The 21,129-nt window shown below is 38.0% G+C and overlaps 1 protein-coding gene across 2 annotated transcripts in view; it reads right to left on the reverse strand.

Moving 5' to 3' along the window:
• The window catches only part of znf385c (zinc finger protein 385C), a 102,755-nt gene that overhangs the window by 61,059 nt on the left and 20,567 nt on the right, over positions 1-21,129 (reverse strand). For both annotated transcript variants that reach the window (XM_083567376.1, XM_083567375.1), the window contains exon 2: positions 2,011-2,277. In XM_083567376.1, the coding sequence (XP_083423502.1) occupies positions 2,011-2,277 (267 nt within the window). The remainder of the gene's footprint in view (positions 1-2,010; positions 2,278-21,129) is intronic.

The following is a 21,129-nucleotide window of genomic DNA, read 5'->3' on the forward strand; positions in this document are numbered from 1 at the left end:
GAGAGAGAGAGAGAGAGAGAGAGAGAGAGACAAAACATCCTCTTTAACAGCCAGTCAGTATTCTGGTTTCAGAGGGGGGGCGTCACCGTCTCCATGCCAAGCGTTTCCGTGGTGAGCATGTTCCGTTGCTATGTAATTATGGTCCATTCGCATGATAGCTTGCACCTGAAGTGGGTCTGACTGCTGTGTTTGTGTGTGTGTGTGCGTGTGTGTGTGTGTGTGTTAGAATATAAAGTAACCCAGCCATTTGTAAGCAGGCAGGCAGGAATCTTGAATGCTCTATTTGTATGCTGTATGCACAATATAAAGTCATAGGGTTCTATAGACGTGTCAGTAAACATTTGTACTTGGTGTTAGCATGCCCGCTAGGCCACTAGTGAAATTTCTCAGGAGACATACATAAAAAAAAAAACATGAAGCATGTGATATTGATTAATCACTGGACAAAAGCATGGTGATGAAAAAAAGATCTTTCAGTGAAAATAGTGCAAATCTTCATAATTCTGTGTGTCCTCAAGTGCCATTAAGTTCACAATTCTCACAAAACTCCATTACATGAAACATTTTAGCCATAGACAAACCTGGAGAAGGGGGGTGCCAGTGAGCCCCTTTAAATTATTAATCAGTTCTTATGCTAAAGTTTAATATACAGTAAATGTCTGCATATTTTAATTCATGCAATTTTGCATTGATTATTAAATGTCTTTAACCTTTTTTTTTTTTTAAATAGAAGGATGAGAATGATTTGTATGGTGTAGGGGTGGAGCATTGTGGTGGGCGGGCGGAGCCATTGTGGTGGTGACAAGTAATCTCACCTAGGGTGCCAAAAAAGGCTATAAACGGCCTGTAGAAAGTACAGTTAGTCCACGATTTACTATAAGGATGCGTTCTGATGACCCCATGCAAGTCGAGACATGGCCTGGCATACCCAGGAGTCTTAAAGAATGGTGATCAATATGGGGTATCATACTGTAATTTGTTAATAATATTTGTTAATAATTACAGTCACAGTACAACAATTTAGCAAAACGGAGCAATTTACAATGCCGTACTGTATAAACTATGCAGTATATATGTATTTGGAAGCAGGCGAGAGGACGAGCGCCTCCGAGGAGAGGGTGGAGCATACGCTGCTACATTGGCCTGCCATGTGAAATTAAAAATATTTGTACAATTTTGTTTTATCGCTATCATCATCATCATTATAAGAATGCAAAATTTAATGTTTACTTGGTGACAATCTGTAAATCAAATACTTTGGGATGTGATATAAGAGCAAGATGGTAAGTTGAAGTTAGGAACTGATCCCTGGTGACATTTGTGACTTGTAAATAAACACTATAGAAGCAAAGAATAGCCCACAATATATTTACAATGGAAATAAATCCGTAATCTGAGCACCTGCTCTGTATTTTTCTCATGGGAACGTGTTCAAGAATAGACACGTTCTGTGCGACTGCTAAAACAATGCTTGATAAAGATACATATATCACAGAAAGAGAGTGCGCACTAAATACATCACACTATTTGAATATACATATGTGTATAATTTGAGGCTTCATGGAATTTGTTCTCCATTCAGACCTTTAATAGGAACATTGCTTAAAGCGCTTGACCAATAACTGAATAAATGTAATCACTATGATTGGCAAAAAAATAGAAATCCACATCTGCGCTGCTCTGTTGTAGATTCTTGGATACATGAGCTGGACAAACTAGTTTTCTCAGTGCGGATTAGGAAAAAAAACAAGAACAAGAGGCTATTTGGGGAAAATGTAAAAAAAGAAAGCAAGACTGAAATCTGAGGTGAAAGGTGAAACCGGTGCTTAATTCTGCACAGGGTTTGAACACGTCCTCCAGGAAATGTTCCTACTGCCGAGACCTACATCAACACCATTATTAAACTCTCTAATACTGTATGTTTTTAGTTCTCAGCCTGAGGCTTTAACTTACAATGAACAGGTCGAACCCACTGGCATTTAAATCACAACACATACACTAGTGTCCTACCTGTGCTTCTGCCCTTCATGTGTTTCAGTCTCTTCTGGTGGGTTTTGCCGTTGTAGTGTATCTGCGCCTGTGCGGTCGAGTTCAGCTGAATGTTACACACTTCGCAGACTGTGTATGATCGGTATTTACGTTCCTGCTTGGGACGAGGGTTCAGGGGCGGGGTTTTGTGTCTCTGAATATCGGCCTGGTCGGAAGGTAAGGCATTAAGTCTGGTTTCTTCGGTCAAAGCTTCAAGTCCATCGGCGGCGCTGTAGAAATGCTTCATTCCTAAGGGTTCACACACACACACACACACACACACACACACACACACACACACACACACACACACACACACACACACACACACAGAGACAGAGACAGAGACAGAGACACAATGTGATTCAACGGAAAATATATGATGCTATGCAATTCAACATGGTACGGATAGTTTTTTTTTCATTGGTTCAAAAGTAAATCATAAATAACATAAATAATAACTTAAATGCCTTCTGACCTCTAACGCATGGCCCCTTTACAAACAGGCCTTTGTAGTGTAAAAAAAAGAAAATAGATTAAATAAATCCAGAAATTCTTTTCCTGTCCTGTCCCTAGGTAAATGCAGTTCTACCTCTGCCATGTTAATCTTTTTTCTATGTGAGTCTCAGAACAATCCATAGTGTTGTAATACCTCATTTACATTTACATTTGCTGCATTTAGCAGACGCCCTTGTCCAGAGCGACGTACAAAAGTGCTTTGAGTCTCTAGCAATGAATAAATCTACACTGGTACACCAGATTACAAACTTAATATAAATATAACTCTTGAATTCTACAAAGCAAACTTTGTAGTTCTAAAAAAAAGTGCTCATTTAAGCAGCGGTTGTGCTGAGAGAACATGCTTGAGAAACAGTTTGGTGAGGAGAAATGAATCTACATATAAAATATTGTTCACAACTTCTCGGTAATTTTCAAAATAATAAAAGTATAGCGCATCTACTAATAATTAAATAAATAAATTCGTTTTTAGCGATGCAAATATGGTAAAAACTATACATCACAATACAATTGCCAGGTATATATATATATATATATATATATATATATATATATATATATATATATATATATATATATATATATATGGTGGCAATTGTATTGTGATGTATAGTTTTTACCATATTTGAATGAATAAATATTAGTATTAGTATATATATATATATATATATATATATATATATATATATATATATATATATATATATATATATATATATATATATATATATATATATATACTTCTGATAACCGCTAGGTGGAGCCAAACTTCACCACAGCCAGCGTTCCTCTGATTGTTTGCATCTGTGTGTGTGTAAGTGTGTAAGTGTGTGAGTGTGCGTGTGTGTGTGTGAGTGTGTGTGTGTGTGTGCATGTGTGCGTATGTTTGCTTTTATGCTGCAATCAATTAGAAGATCAGTGTGAAAGTAAGCACTTGTACCTAAATGTTGTTTTGGTTCTGGAGAGGGGAAAATCTATTTTTTATATATTTATATCCATTTATAATTATGCTCTTTTACTCTCCCTCCCATACACATCCACCCACACTACACACACACACACACACACACACACACACACACACAAACACACACACAGCCTCCTTTCACGTTGTGTCTCTGCTGTGTCCCGAGCTTACGCAACTCTCTAAACAAGGAAAAAATGTTCAAAACCGCTGCACACAATCACACATCTGTGTTAGGTGGCTGCTGCTGATGGTTCTGGGTGGGTGTGGTGCTTTCCGACAATGTTTAAATAAACTGTCGAAAGGTACTACAAAACTTTTCTTGTGCACCAAATTGTCCCATTAATCTAATGTATAAATCAGACTTGAGCCTGAATTCTTATACATGAACAATGACAGGTGTGAATACAGCATCAGTGTTGTTTTTCCCCGCAAAAACTGATACAAATGCTTTTCACCTAGTAAATAAAACTAGATAACTCAAGGTTCTACTGGTTTTACTTCAAGCTTGTCCACAACCCCTTCCTAACATACAACGGCTAACAATAAGACCTGAGTTCTTCTGCTGTAAGTTTGAGTGTGTGTATGTGTGTCAGGAGGTCAGGGAGGGACAGAGATTCCTAAAGCTGAACATGTCCACCGCATACTACCTCAGACCCTCTTTCGGTCTGAGCCCACTCACACCACATGGACATCCATCAATCTGTATAGTACTATGCTACTGAAAGTGTCCCATATAGAGCCCAGGTGCATTCACCCCCCCCCCCCCCCCCCCCCCCTACACACATGTTATGACAAGGGCAAGGATGAAGATGGATCTGTTAAACTAAGATGTTCAGAGCTCCACAACAGCTGAGGCAACTATCACAGCCAGATAGACAAGCAGAAAAGTGCATCAACAAAAAGTGAATCCTTGCTGAATGATCTGCAACACATCAGTGTCAAAAGCAACCTGCTCAGAAGAATCCTTCACCCTATTGAACACCTCTGGGATTAATTGGAACGCTGACTGCACCCGTCTTCTCACTTACCTGACTTTATTAACACCCTTGTTGCTGAATGAGCACAAATCTATTCAAGCACACTCCAAAAATCTAGTGGACCAACTTCCCAGAAGAGTGAGGAATATCACAATGGCATGCGGATTACACGTGGAATGGGATGTTTAAAAAATGCATAGAATGTTATGGTCTGGTGTCCACAACCTTTTTTCATTTTTCATTTTTTCATTCACATTTATGGCATTTTTTTTTTAACATTACATTTATACAATTATTATTTATTTATAATTTATTTATTAATAAATTATAAATTAATAATTTATTTATTATAGAGTTTCATTTATATATATATATATATATATATATATATATATATATATATATATATATATATATATATATATATATATATATATATAATAGGGCCTTGCTCAGGGGCCCAGAAATGGAAGCTTGGAGTGGCTGGGATTTAAACTCATGACCTTTGAATCCAAAGTACAATGCCTTAAACACTAACCTACCATCTCCCTATCATCTGATTTTGCCCTACTGTAGGCTGTACATAAATAAACCACGCTCTTGTCTTGACCGTGCTGATCACATGACTATTACATTGTCTATTGATATGGATTTGTTTGCTTTTGTTTTCCAAAGCTCTGAACTGCACTTGCATTGTTAAACTTGAATGAGTAAGTGTGATGCCAAACTTTCAGTTTCAGTTTTTGTATTTTTATTTGTTACTATTTAAACCTATGTAGTGGATACTGTCACCCAAATGAGGATCGGTTCCCCTTTTGAGTCTGGTTTCTTCTCCAGGTTTCTTCTTCCTCTTATGAGGAAGAAACTCAAGGTTTCTTCCTCATAACATCTAAGGGAGTTTTTCCTTGCCACAGTCGCCACAGCTGCTCATCAGGGATAAATGCACACCATTCACCTTGACTGTTGATTTCTGTAAAGCTGCTTTGAGACAATGTCTGTTGTGAAAAGCGCTATACAAATAAACTTGACTTGACTTGACTTGACTTGACTTGACTTGACTTGACTTGACTTGACTTGACTTGATTCAGATTTGTCTAATCTCAGAGCGTCATCTAAACCTCGGGAAACTGTATTTTATTTTTACATCTTCACACAAAGTGTTACCTGAGCACTTGCTCTTACAGAATCACATGAAGGATGGTGATAGTAGCAGTGATCAGTGGTGTAAAGTATTTAAGTAAATGTACTTTGTTACTGTAAGACTTAAGTCATCTTTGGCTACTTTCTAGTTTTACTGAGTATCAAAGATATGAGCAAGTTTTACTTACTCTATCCAACTACATTTAGGATTCATTATATATTCATCATCCTCCACTGTTACCAATGAGATTTTAGTTGAAGATGTTATTAAGGCTCTCCAAACACACTACAAAATCTAGTGGAACATCTTCCCAGAAGAGTGGAGGATATTATAATAGCCAATGGGGACTAGATATGGAATGGGATGTGCAAAAATCATAAATCTCATAGTCAGGGTTCCACAAACTTTTGTCCAATTTGACAAAAATAGTCCTTCTGCTGTCGCATCACTTCTGGTTTTCCCATACCCAAAAAGCGAAGCCAAACCAGGACAAATCCGAGGACGTAAATTCTAAACAAGGGCAGAGGGAATCCTGCTCTCTGAGTGAAATATTGTGCTCTTGAATATTTTTGGCAGAAAAATCGCACCATTGGTGTTCCTCAGCTAAAAAACATAAAATGCTTCATGTCATGAAGTGTGTGAGCAATCTGTCCTTGGAGTGACATGATAATGAACTGCAGCTTGTCTGGATTTAATGGGTTTTTTTCCCCAACACATGTTCTAGCCTTCAGCCTAAAAGCTGAAAGAGGAGAGCGGAAAGACTCGGAGGATGTTTCAGCTCTAATCTATTTGCTGGAAGCCGCTGGCCCTACAAATGAGGTTGGATATGTTTGCTCAGGATCTGCATGTTTGTGAGTGTGCGTCTCAAATCATTCGGGACGAGAGGAAATTTAAACAGCTGCCGAATGTTTGATAGTTTTGCCCATTCATGCTATAACAAGCACTTCTCTGTGCTGGTGTTTGCTCAGTGTCCAGCTCTGCATACTTTTTCTTTTTATTATGGTTTAACCAAATGGATTAACTGATGTATGTGATATTAAAATAATTGCACGTGACTCTGAAAACACAGGAAGCTGTGTTTGTAAAGATGATGTTTAATCGGTTTGTAAAAAAACTTTCCGCACTTTTATAATGCAACATACTTATTAGAATATTTATAAAATTATTACATTTTCTACCAAAGCATACAATTAATGTTTTTTATTTGTACAGTAATCATTTACATTTACTTCATTCGGCAAATTACCTTATCCAGAATGACTTCATTCTGCTCATCTGACAACAACGAGCTCATTCATATGACTGAGCATTTTGAGGGCCTTGATCAAGGGACCAGTAGCAGCAACTTGGTGGTGGGATTTGAACTCATGACGTTCTGGTATGAAGTCCAACATCTTTACCACTGAGCTACCCCTTCATCACATCAGTCATCCCTAAATATAAACTCTCTCATTTTTTCATGTCAAATCTTGTTTTACAGATAAAGAAGAATTTAAAACTGAAGCCAGCTGTTGACATTTCACCATAAAACTGATCCCAGCACCTAATAAGGAATCCTGTGCAATCCTTTTTTTCTAGTGTGTGTATATATATTATATTGTTATTAAACTTTTTTCTTACTTTTTAGTTATACTATACTTTTATTATACTTATACTTTATACTTATTTTATTTATTTAACTTTATTTTCATTCTTATATTTTATCTCTATTTTTCATGTTTACATGTTGGACATGTTTACATGTTGGTCGTATAAAAGTATAAAACACAAAACAGTGTAAGACAACACAAGACACAAAATAGTGCCGCCAGTAAACCTACTGTAAACCTATTGTATATTACACAGTGCAGTGTGTAAAAGAGAACTGAGTACAGGAGTGTAACTTGTAATTAACAAAATGTAAACAAAAAGGTTTGTGCAAAACAGCAAACGCACTTTCATAATTTAAGAATTTGATAACGCTTTAACATCATGTTCGTAAAAAAACAACAAAAAAACCCCCAGCAACAACATATTGTCATATTCTGTCTCCCTGTCCCTTTCTTCAGAGGTTTAAAGAGAACCTGAAAATCATACTTTTGTAAAAGTATAGATCCTTTACTGCAAGACTTACTCAAACTCAAGTATCACCAATTCCAATATGACTTGAGTAAAATTTTTATCAATCATGTTCTAATTCGAACAGTACTTGAATATTTGTCTCGTGCTGAACGCAGACCCAAAGATGCACTAGTCCTCAACACCATGACACATGTTAGTGAAAAGCCAAAAACAGTTGATTTGTGAGGTTTTATTTCCTAAAATACAAATCAAGCAGAAATCACCACAACAGCCTCTTCAACATGCCAGAATGAAACAAAGTCAATCAAACAAGTCGATAGTAGTAACAAGTAGTGGAGCAATCTTTCAAAAAGGTATTTCAATTAACAAATAAAATGACAGTATCGTTTCACAAAGTAGAAGAACTATTAGTATTCAATAGACAATTTTTTTTTTTTTTTACAATTTTATATAAAGTAAAACCAAATCTTGACAGCTGACTGTGATTTGCTACACCTCCCAGTCTCAGAGAGCTGAACAAAAGCTGGAATTTATTCAAGCCCTTTTTTTTATTGCAAATAAGGCCCAGCAGTGCTAAAATGTCTCACACAGGTAGCAGATTTAGGTTAAGCCTTAATGACATCTTTAACAGATGTGCAAAATCTTAAATCTTAAATTTAAACTACATTGCCAAAAGTATCGGGTCACCTGACCTTTCCTGCTATATGTGGTCCTTTTCCAAACTGTTACCACAAAGCTGGAGGAACTCAATTGTACAGGACGTCTTTAGATGCGCTGTAATAAAATTTTGCATTCACTTGAACTTGGGAACCCAAACCTGTTCCAGCATGGCAATGCTACTTTGTACAAAGTGAGTTCCTTGAAGATCTGGTTTACATGCTTTGGAGAGGAAGATCGTGAGTGTACTGCTATAGAGCTCTGATCTCATCTGTACTGAACACTTTTTGGGATGAATTGGAATGCTGACTACACCCCAGGTCTCCTCACCTAAATCAGTACCTGCCTTTCGTAATTCCCTTGTGGCAGATGAACACAAATATTCATAAGCAAACTCCAAAGTCTAGTGGAACAGCTTCCCAGAAGAGTGGAGGGAATTATATATGACCAGGTGACCCAATACTTTTGGAAATATAGTGTATATTGAATTGAGTGTATAAGTGTAGTTGAGTAGAGAGCAAAAGTTGCATATATCTTTGATACTTTGAAAGTATCCAAAAATGACAAATACAGTAACTATGTACATTTACTCAAATATTTTAAACCACATCCAATCATGTGCATCTGTAAGAGCAAGTGCTCAGGTAACAGTTTGTGTGAATTTTCTTTATTTTTATTTTTCAAATACAGTTTAATGGCCATCAATGCTCTGCTGTATGACAGTATGAATCCAATACGTATGTTTTAAATACAAAAATGAAAAACAGAAACTGAAAGATCGACAAGGTGTACAGTTTACTCATTACTCACAGGTTACTGCAATGCAAGTAACAAGTGCAGTACAGAGCTTTGGGAAACAAAAGCAAACAAATCCAAATCAATGCAATGGACAGACTAGACTATGGCAAAACCAAGATCAAAAATAAAATAGCAATCAAAAAGGTTTGTGAAAACCTGACCATAAGATTCATGTGCTTTTTGAATTTCGCAAGATGCTCCACTAGATTTTCTAGTGAGCTTGTTGAGATTTGTGCTCATTCACTCACAAAGGTGTTAGTAAAGTCAGGCGCTGATGAAGGTGAGATGAGGAGGCCTGGGGGTGCAGTCTGTGTTACAATTCATCCCAACATGTGTTCAAGAGGGTTGAAATCAGATCTCTATATCATGTAAACAAATCTTCAAGGAGCTGGCTTGCATATAAAAGCCTTATACAATTGTGTACCTCCTACTTTGTAACCGATTGGGAAAGAACAACATATGGCTTGAAAAGGTGTCCCAATACTTTTGTCCATACAGTGTATTACTTCACATTATTTTTATGAATGAGGGTCCTTTAAATTCTGTGCGCACACAGATGTGTGTGTGTGTGTGTGTGTGTGTGTGTGTGTGTGTGTGTGTGTGTGTGTGTGTGTGTTCTGGGAGTCTGGGTCAGTCATATTTGTAGACTGAAGTGGTCCTGGGAACTAGAGATCCCAACTGGCTAAGATCAGACAAACAACATATAACGATAACAGCAGCTGTGTGCATCACTTGATTGAATCGTGGTTCAACACGACTTCTATTAATATAAAAAATATTTATATTCAATTCAAAAATTAATAACAGATCCTTTCATTTTTAATTGTGTTGGCAAAGAAATATAATGGAATTATAATAACACATAATAAAACACATATAATGGCATGTGGTATAATACAATTTTACATTCACTTAAACTTGATGGCCGATATATGATGGCAATTTTTTTTGACCGATATGTTTGGACGATCCCCCATACTTGATTGAAAAAAGCTACACGAATCCGTTAGTAATGATCGCGACAGGTGTAAACAGTGATTGGTTTATATATTTACAGTTCTAGCTCTTCCGGTTTCCCTGTTTGGATGCGGAATACAGATTACTGCCACCTGCTGGTATGGGAAAGTTATGTTCCCTAACGCAAGCACAGAACATAACATGCACGGTTTGGTGAGTCAGATACGCCTGCCTAATAATCGGCCGCCTGATCAATCCGTCGACCTCTAATAAACGGTTATAAAAGATTATATAAGTTTGTTCCTCATAACTGTAAGTGTGTCCCTGCTGAGCGAGCCAGTGGTGACTGTGTCAAGAAAAAACTCCCTAAAGATAGCATGAGAAAGAAACCTTGAGAGGAACCAGACTCAAAATTGAATGCAACCTGTGGTCCTGAGACATTGTAGTAGACTATTGATGTTAATTACCGTCCAAATTTAAGCTTGAAGTTCTTGATGCTAGTAACGTATACTATTAAAATAACACACAAACATGCATGACTCCTCTGATGGACCGAGGTGAAGTGACCTTTACTGAATAACACTCTTAAACACATAGCTCAGTGTAACGCACTCAAACTCTGGCACTGTCACATCTTCACTGTGGTGCTCCATTAATCAATTCCATTACACCACAGAAAACACAGAAAGTGTGTTATTACACAGGCATTTAACAATTATTCCACCGGTGTGAGCAGGAATCAAGTTGTTCAGAGGCTACCTATGCTGTCAAAAACAAAGGAAAACATGCTAAACACTTAGCTTTATTACTTTATTAATTATTTATCTAAATAAAATTACAGTATTTTCCCATTTGGGAAACTGCATGTCAAAAAAAGACCCACAAATTCTAACAGTGCACGTGTGCTAGTGTAAAAGTGTGTGTGTGTGTGTGTGTGTGTGTGTGTGTGTGTGTGTGTGTGTGTGTGTGTGTAAAAACGCTATATATTAGAGTAGTCAGTGTGCAGCTTGTATAGCAGTACAGATTTACTGTCCTCTGAAAATAACTCATCATACAGCCATTATTGTCTAAATAAACGGCAACAAAAAAGTTGAGCTATTTTATGAGTTGCTCAGTAGCGCCTGGTTCCATAATCTCAAATGACTGTATAAGACTGTAGGAAAGACATAACTCATAATCACACATTCCAGTGCTCATGAAATTAGTTCTCACTCTCCAGTGCTCTGTATTGTTTAAAGACTTTAATCACCCAAATGAGAATGGGTTCCCCTTTTGAGTCTGGTAGCATTCAAAGGTTTCTTCCTCATAACATCTAAGGGAGTTTTTCCTTGCCACAGTCGCCATGGCTGCTCATCAGGGGTAACTGCAAGTTAAAATTTGTGGGTATCTACAGTGGGACCGAATGTTCAGAAAATTTTAAACAAAGTTTTCACTAACAAATTTTATAACATTTTTAAAACACATTATTGTATTAAAGTGACATTAAAGTCTAGATTAATTCACTAAGGTGCCATAGGGCTGCAGGGGTGCGTTCAAAAATCTTAGGAACTCGCGAGCTCTGGGGGGACCACTGTACACCCTAAGCTGTACGGCATTTAACCATGCAAAGCCACAGGTACTATTAATTATGTTTATGCTTGTATTGTAAAGTAGTTAAAATGTGGTGCTTTGAGTAAAATTCTCTCATACTGACCACCTAATGTTCCACATGGCCCTGATACTGAATTACAGTGGAACCCGGTTATGTCGATGTCCTAGGGCAGGGGTGGCCAACCAGTCAGAGACAGAGAGCCACATTTTTTACTTTGTTACTGCAAAGAGCCACATCATACACATGGGCACACATGAACATCACCCATCCCTTCCTCTCACACACACACACACACACACACACACACACACACACACACACACACACACACACACACACACACACACACACACACACACACACACAACTCTGCTCAGCCAGATTTATTGTAAATGTCACACACCAACATAATGACAGAAAACACAGACTTTGTTTGTGTTGGGTTTTTTTTGTATGTGCGTGTTCACTTCGCTTGACTTCAATACGGTATTTTCGTCAAATGCGCATGTGCGTGAGATGAATATACCGCAAAGTTTCCAGTAGGGGCAAGATCATTTAAATCTTAAAAATACCGTGTTGAACTCAAGCGAAGCGAACACGCACATTAAAAACAAACAAACACAAACTTCGATATGTACGTAAGAGCCGCATGAAACCAGCCAAAGAGCCGCATGCGGCTCGCGAGCCGCGGGTTGGCCACCCCTGTCCTAGGGGGTCGCCAAAGAGCATCGAGATAACCGATGATCGAGATAACCGAAAACCAATATGGCGGCAAAATATTAACGTGCTTGAAATTTCTTTATGTACTTGATGTGCGTTAATAAATGAGAATGTGCATGCACGTGTTTTTGGAGGGTTTTTTACACAACAGCGTTGCCGCGATTTGTTTGATGAAGGCATGTTATAAAAATACATACAGTACATGTTTGTTATCTGTCAGGAAGGGGGCGTGGCAGGTGCTTTCTCGGCCGCTTTCTCTGAAGCTCCCGGCTTCAATCGCGCACATATGGTGCTCGTTTATCATCATCACCAGCTCCTATTTAAACTTCCACACTCTCACTGTCCGTTATTGTTGGTATATGTTGGTTCACGGCGGGCGTTGTTATCGCGCATGCGTATCCCGGTACGTGTCTTCCCACCGGCCCTCTCTCACTGGCTGCGCTTTTCTTCCAAAAACGCATTGCGGATTCATCCCCCCGATCCTGCCGGTGTTCATTCTATGCTTTTGCTGCTCATCCCACGTTCCTACCAAGCGCCGCGCTTCTACCAAGCGACATAACCGATAAAAAATGCTTAGACAAAACGAGAATTTGGCGGTTCCACTTCAAAAACGTCGACTTAATAGGGTTGTCGAGGTAACAGAGGTCGAGAAAATTGAAGGCACACAGTTGTACAGGTTGTCTTTTATATTTTGCTGCAGAGGTCTTGTTTTATTTCGTTTCACTTTTAAAGAACAAACCTTCTAAAAATAATTCAAGATTTTCTCTAAATCTTCTCTATACAGACTCCAAAGATAACATGTTCTCTCTGTGGTGTGTCCTTAGTACATTTTTCTCTCTCTGACCCAGGCTGTCTATGTGATCTGGGATTGTGTGTCTTTCTGTGATTACATGAGGTTAAAGAAGGTTAAATAATTGCTGAGCTTAGTGTGTACAGTATGTGGACACATTTTCCATCACATTTGTACTTTTTTTTAGCCTTAATCCCTCCAGATTACTCACTCAGACCAAAAAACACACTGTGTGTGTGTGTGTGTGTGTGTGTGTGTGTGTGTGTGTATATATGTTATGTGTAGGCCTCGTTTAAAAGATATGTTTTTAATCTGCACTTAAACTGGGTGATTGAAAGGGCATTACTTATAATCTTACACTTCAGTGCTCATGTTAGTTCTCACTCTCCAGTGTTCTGTATTGTTTAAAGAATATAATCACACTCTTGATATCATCCAAATGAGGAGTCAAATTGAGTCTGGTTCCTCTCAAGGTTTCTTCCTCATAACATCTAGGGGGAGTTTTTCCTTGCCACAGTCACCATGGCTGCTCATCAGGGATAAATACACATCGTTCACCTCAACTCATAAATTCTGTAAAGCTGCTTTGAGACAACGTCTGTTGTGAAAAGCGCTATAGAAATAAACTTGACTTGACTGTACACCTTAATGCAGTTATCCAATCAGCCGATCATGTGGAAGTGGTACGATGCATACAGTCATCTAGATACAGGTCAAGAGCTTCAGGTAATGTTTAGATTAAAGATTAAAACATCATCATTGAAAAAGGTGTGATTTCTGGGAGTTTAAGCGCTTACATGGTTCCAGGTACCAGATAGTCGAATGGAATAGAATAGATGTATTTACTTGTCACATGTAGAGTACATGACAGTGAAATTCTTTTTTCACATATCCCAACGATTTTAAGAAACTGAAGTTAACCCCTGGATGATAAAGCAATCCTGGAGCTCTAAGAGTTAAGGCCACACTCAGAGGCCCAAGAGTGGCATCTTGGCAACACTGTGGCTTAAACCCATAACTTTCCGATCAGTAACCCAGAGCCTTAACCACTGAGCTACCACTTTCCTGCTACCTAGTTTTGAGCTCCTAGGATTCTAGGTAAAGCATCTCAGAACACATCAAAAGTTAAAAAAAGACCACCATGGTATCTACTCCTGTCATTCAAGAACAAGAATCTGAAACTACCATGGGCATAGATTCACTAATCCCCTGGACAGCTGAAGACCAGGAACAGACTTGGTGATATTTCTTTTTTCTTTCCAATCTTTAACTGTCTAGTTAGGCTGAGCCTGTGCCCATGATAGCCTCAGATTCTTGTTCCTGGCTGACAGGAAAGTGCAACTCTGGATTTAACAAGCAACTTATTTTAGCATTGTCTTTTATCTGAAGCTCATGAGTAGCTCATATTACATACATTCTAGAAACAGTTGGCCACATCCTTCCACAAGGAAGTGTACATCATTTTATGCACACACATCTAAAAGTAATACACACCACTAATCCCACACCAGCAGGAATCCTACATGTTCAACTGAGTGTATTAAGCTAGCACTTTATTTCTGTTATAAAGACATCAGGTCAGACGGCGCCAAAACTTGTGTGCATATGTGAGTTTACGCAGATTTTTTACTACGACTGACTGTAACTGCGTGTACAAAAACCTTCACACACTGGCTGAATTTTCCCTACAAAACACTGACCGATTCAGTAAAAGTAGGAAGAAAGAAAGAAAGAAAGAAAGAAAGAAAGAAAGAAAGAAAGAAAGAAAGTAAGAAAGAAAGAAAGAAAGAAAGAAAGAAAGAAAGAAAGAAAGAAAGAAAGTCCAGCCTACCTTTTTTTGTACAGCCTCAAGTGTTGAGCGTAATGATATTGTTCTAAAAAAGTATGAATGACAAACTTTTTTTTAAACCTCATGACCTAATCAGGAAATTGTGGAGTGAGTGACAGAAACAAACATGGGGGACTAAATGCAAGTGAAGAATTGTTAATCCTTCTACATAAATATTTCCCATTCACTTGACAACGACGGTCTGAAAAGATTCACATTTTTAATCCCCAAAATACTTTTTCTTCACAACATGAGGACAAAATGTATTGAAGTGATAATTAATTGTGTTGAAGAAACACTTTCATAGTAGAACACTTGGGATTAAACACACACACACACACACACACACACACACACACACACACACACACACACACACACACACACACACACACACACACCCTCTTCAGTACAGAGGGTTAAGTGTGTACATCACATAGATTTCTCCACCCCATAAATTGACCCTGCTGTGTCAACACAAAGCCTTAAATAAAAGCCCTGTTGGGGTGTGTGTGTGTGTGTGTGTGTGTGTGTGTGTGTGTATACGTGCAAAGTCATTAGAGGGTTACACAGTACAAAAGCCTTATTTTACATGAAACTTTCCACCTGACTGATTGAGTCAGTTTTGCAAAATACAGAGGACCTTGTTAAACCTCTCTCTCTCTCTCTCTCTCTCTCTCTCTCTCTCTCTCTCTCTCTCTCTCTCTCTCTCTCTCTCCTAATACAATCGTTCTCTTCCTCCGTTATTCCTTCACTCAGTCTTTCTCTTCTGCCATGCTTGTTAAATCTGAAAAGATAACCATAGCAGAACAGATCTCATAAAAAGCAAATACAGGCGTACGCGCTCACACAGAGCGGCGTGGATCTGTATAACCTTTATAAATAAATGTGTTCGGTGGCATTTACACTCTGACATCCCGCAGCTGCTCCGTACAGATAGGATCGAGATCGAACTCTGAGATGCTTCCTCGAGCGTGAGAGCAATCATCTGCACGTTACAATGTTAAAATGGAACAAATGGAACACTGATGCTCACTAAAATCCTCTTAGAGCTGTGCGAGTCGGTACATTTCGCGTCATCCCTCAGCAGAAACCTTTAACAGAGGCACAAAAACAGAACCTTGACCTGATCATGAACAGATGATGAGCTGTCAGCTGACCTCCAGAGAATGGAATGTGAATATAGACTCACACTGTGCCTGACACAAACACACCTTCAGAGCGGAGGTGGGGAAGGGAAAAGGATTCAGACAGGTTAGGGTTCAAATTTTCTTCTCATGCAGTGAAAAAGCAACCTGATCAACAATGATGGTGGTTTTTATATTATATATTTTCCATACACAGACCTATACATAAACTATATGGACAAAAATAATGGGACACCTGACTTTTCCGACCTTATGTGGTCCCTCCTTAAACTGTGCCCAAAAGTTGGAGACACACAATTGTACAGGACATCTATGGATTTGATAGCATTAAATTTTGCCTTTACTTAAACTAGGAAGCCCAAATATGTAACATAAATTAGGCAGATCTTTACACAATATTGGATTGTGTATAAATGTAGTTTCATTCGTTTGGAAAAGGAAGTAAAAGGAAACTGAGTATGCAGGAAGTTAAATGTGGACCTAACTGTTAGACCTAACTAAAACCCTTGTGTCTGAATGAGCACAAATCTACACACCCTACAAAATGTAGTGGAACGACTACTTAGAAAAGAGGAGGTATTTATAATAGCAAATGAGGACTAAATGTGCAATGGGATGTTCAAAAAGTACATAGAATCTCACGGTCATTGTCCACAAACCTTAAAGTGAACATACGTACATGCACACTATTGTACTACTGCACAATCCTTGTGATCATAATTACGAATAAAGCCAATTAACACTAGGCTAAACCTGAAATCTAGCATTAGCTTTAAAATTAGTAACAAAAATGAACCATTTTATCTGTTTTAGTTTATTAAATAAAGGTTTCTTCCACACAGGGACCAGTCACACGATATTTGTATCCTCATGGATGGACAATTTGGTCCAAGATATAAACACACACACACACACACACACACACACACACACACACAGATATACTTATCAGGTCTTCCACATAACCCTGAATATTTTCAGATTTCGAATTCACACACAGGAATCCCAGCTCACTCGTCTCGATCTAAGAAGTATATATTTATCCTACATATTCGTTCTCACTGCAAGTGCTTATGTAAGCAGATATAACAATACACACTAGCGCTATATAAAAAGATTGACAAAAAAATGGAAAAAGGTTAAGAGAGAGTGGGCTGGAGAACACGACATAGTTATGTGCAAAGTTATGTTTTATTCAAAAACTGATGTGAAGCAATGTGTATGTAAGCATTCTACAGAGGGCATTCTACAGATCTCTTCTTGGCTCTCTCTATCCCTTCTCTCTCTCTCTCTCTCTCTCTCTCTCTCTCTCTCTCTCTCTCTCTCTCTCTCTCTCTCTCTCTCTCTCTCTCACACACACACACTAAAACACACAAACCCCAGCATGTGTAATAAACAGAGATACCACACCTATCTCTGATACATTAAGTGTCTTCCTTCCTGCACAAACATAGCATCAACGAGCATGGTGCGCAAAAACCTGGTCATGTGACCTTGTGAACGAAATTGGGATCAATGAAATATGAATTAAATGAACATAGACGTTATGGACTAAAAGTAGTGGGACACCCAACTTTTCCAGCCATATGTGGCTCTTTGCAAATCGTTACACAATGTTGAAGGCACTCAATTGTTTAGAATGTGTTCTGGATGTGGCAACAGAAAAATTTCCTTTTGCCCAAACCTGTTACAGCATAACAATGCCCCTGTGCACAAAATCAGCTCTATGAAGATGCTTTACATGGTTGGAGTGAAAGATCTTGAGTGGCCTGTTATAGAGGTAGTAGATCATATTATTAGAAAATTTAATATTAAATGTAAAACACCCACTCACACTTACACACCTGTATTACCCATATAGGGTCTAATAAATGTCAACACACGTTTACTATTTTTTTTCCCCATTAATTTAATTGAATTTAATCAGTGTAATTTGTTCCAAATTATTTGCTTACTTAATGTAATCAATATAATAGGGTCCCCTGGTGGTCTAGTGGTTAAGACGCAGTGCGCTCACCGCTGCGACCCGGGTTCGTTCCCCGGTCAGGGAACCATCCCCAGCCACTCTCAGTGCCGGTCCCAAGCCCGGATAAATTGGGGAGGGTTGCGTTAGGAAGGGCATCCAGCGTAAAAACATGTGCCAAATCAAAAACGTGCGGAGGATCTGCTGTGGCGACCCCTAACGGGAGAAGCCGAAAGAAAGTTTTATTGTAATCAATATAATAAAAAAGTATTGCATTACTTTGATTTATCCTATTTTTTTTTTTTTATATATTATAAAAAAATTATTTTATGTATTATTTAACAAAGCAGGCATTTTATTTAAAATTGTTTTAACAACAAGCCATTTTATGTTGCATTTCTTACCCCTAACCATATCGAAATTGAACCAAACCTTGAATTTGTTACACCCCTAATATATATAGCCAGAGAAGTGTCTGGAATATTTATATGTACAGTATATATATATATATATATATATATATATATATATATATATATATATATATATATATATATATATATAAATCACTGCCTCTCTACTAATTTGTGATTTTTTTACCACACATTGAAAGATTCCTAGAATGTGCATATGTGCTATATGGGCGAAAGTGTGTGACCACCTGACCATAACAAAAGTGTTTAGTTGGATTCAGTTCAGGGCTTTGTTATACTCTTTCATGGAACTTTGTGCAAAGAAGCATTGTCATGCTATTTTAGCCCTTATATTTCCAGTGAAGGAATCTGCAAAGTTAAATCATACATCATACAAAAGTTACACTCTATTGCCAAAAGTATTGGGTCACCTGGTAATAAGTACGGTATGTGATTTTTGAGCATTGCATTTCACATTTAGCCCCAATTTGCTTTTATATTTCCCTCCTCTTTTTTGGAAAGATGTTCCACTAGATTTTGGAGTGGGCCCGGGGTGCAGTCAGTGTTTCAATTCATCCCAAAGATGTTCAGTAGGGATGAGATCAGAGCTCTATAGCAGGCCACTCAAGATCTTCCTCTTCAAAGGATGTAAACCAGATCTTCAAGCAGGTCACTTTGTGCACAGGGGCATTGCCATGCTGGAACAGGTTTGGGTTTCCAAGTTCAAGTGAATGCAAAATGTTATTACAGCTCATCTAAAGACGTCCTGTACAATTGAGTGTGTCCAGCTTTGTCATTGCCTAGTAAATATCTACCACTGATTTGACTCTGATAATGTAAATGTAATACTATTTTCGTAACACTTAAAGGTGACCGCGATACAAAAGATTTGAAAACCAATGATCTAAATATAGATTTAATGTAATAAAAACTGATCCCTGATTCTTTGCTTCTTTTACATTCCTATGACATCACCTACACTCACTGAACCCTTCCTAAGGAACATTAACACTTAGTAGGAGATCCTATTTCTTTCAAAACCCCCTCAATACTCTTTATGGCATGGATTTCACAAGATGTTGGCAACATAATTTTGAGACTCTGGTCGTTGTTGACGTAATTGCTGCGAATTTCCATGTTCATGCTGTGAATTTCCTGTTCTACCAGATCCCAAAGATGTTCTATAAGGAATCCAAAAATCGCTGTCATGTTCATAAAACCAGTTTTCTATTAAACACAAGTGATGATCTTCGACTAAAATGAAATGCAAATGACAGTGAAGGTATAGTAGGTGAGATTGTGGTCTATGATTGGGGACAGAAAATGCCACATAAAATAGATTTCTGTGGATTGCAATAGACTCCCTTTGAAGTATAACAATATTACCAATACAAAGATAAAGAGGGAGTAAAAGAAGAAGAAGAGAAGAAAATAAGAAACCCTATAGGGTGCTTGGCCCCCTAATTAGTTTAGAACACTTTCAGAAATAGAAAGGATAGAATATTTTTGCAGAAAACAAGTCATATTGTGTCTACCATCCTTACAAAAACACACAGTAAAAAAAGCACAGTCATAGACAAAAAAAAGAAACAGATATAAAGAGAGAAAGAGCGAAAGAAAGAGAGGCTATGATCGAGCAGAAATACCACTCGAGGCAGCTGATAGCTATCATTAAAGCTACACATAAAATCTGCAATATTCAAATGTGTTCAGCCAACCAATTGATGACATTAAAAATGGGTTGAATTAGCAATAAACCAATCATATAAGCCCTCACCACTGACAAATTCCAACCGAGAATCTTTCATAACAATCGCCGCAGCTTCGGCCTGCAATAACTTCAGACGTTTGTTCGCTGACAAAAACATGGCTTCCTGAGAAAGTTAATGTCTGAAACGTTCCTGCTGCGTCGGTTTGCCTGTAGAGAAATCGTGACAAGGAAATTACAGAATTTCTGTGGACATCCAAACAGAGCCATTTCTCATGTGGTCTGAAATCTGCCATTTGTCCTGACAGAGATGGATTCGCTGTTATAAATTTGCAGTGCATTTGATATGATAACGAAATGGCCAGTCTGTGTTACAACGGTTAGTGTGAGCCAGTTTTTGTGGATGTCTCTGAGCTTTTTTATGATCCATGCCATTTAGATTAGGGATGTAACCTAATATAAATATGTTAATGAACAACTAATGTAATACATGGCATTTACCATTTGTAAATGGTTTGCTCTAGTAGTCTGACTGTGAGGTTTGTCTCTGAGCTAACCGAGTCTCAACGTTTATTGTTCAATTTCTGCAATATGGGCCTGGGAATATCAGTCAAACAGACACCAGGACTTGTATGAAAGATATCCAAAGTTTACAGACAGAGAATTCACAAATAGGCCTCTATGACAAACCCAAGTTTATTGCTTTTCATAACAGTACACAGTGGTGGACAAACCATGTACTTCAGTAAAATATTACTTCAGTAAATGTGCTTCCCTTAAACTTTCTAAAAGTATTTGCCTTCAAATGTACTTCAGTATTCAAAGTACTATGATTTATTATGGCTATAATGTTCCTATGATCA

Source organism: Silurus aristotelis, assembly GCF_946808225.1.
Source record: "Silurus aristotelis genome assembly, chromosome: 17".
In the NCBI taxonomy this organism is placed as follows: domain Eukaryota; kingdom Metazoa; phylum Chordata; class Actinopteri; order Siluriformes; family Siluridae; genus Silurus; species Silurus aristotelis.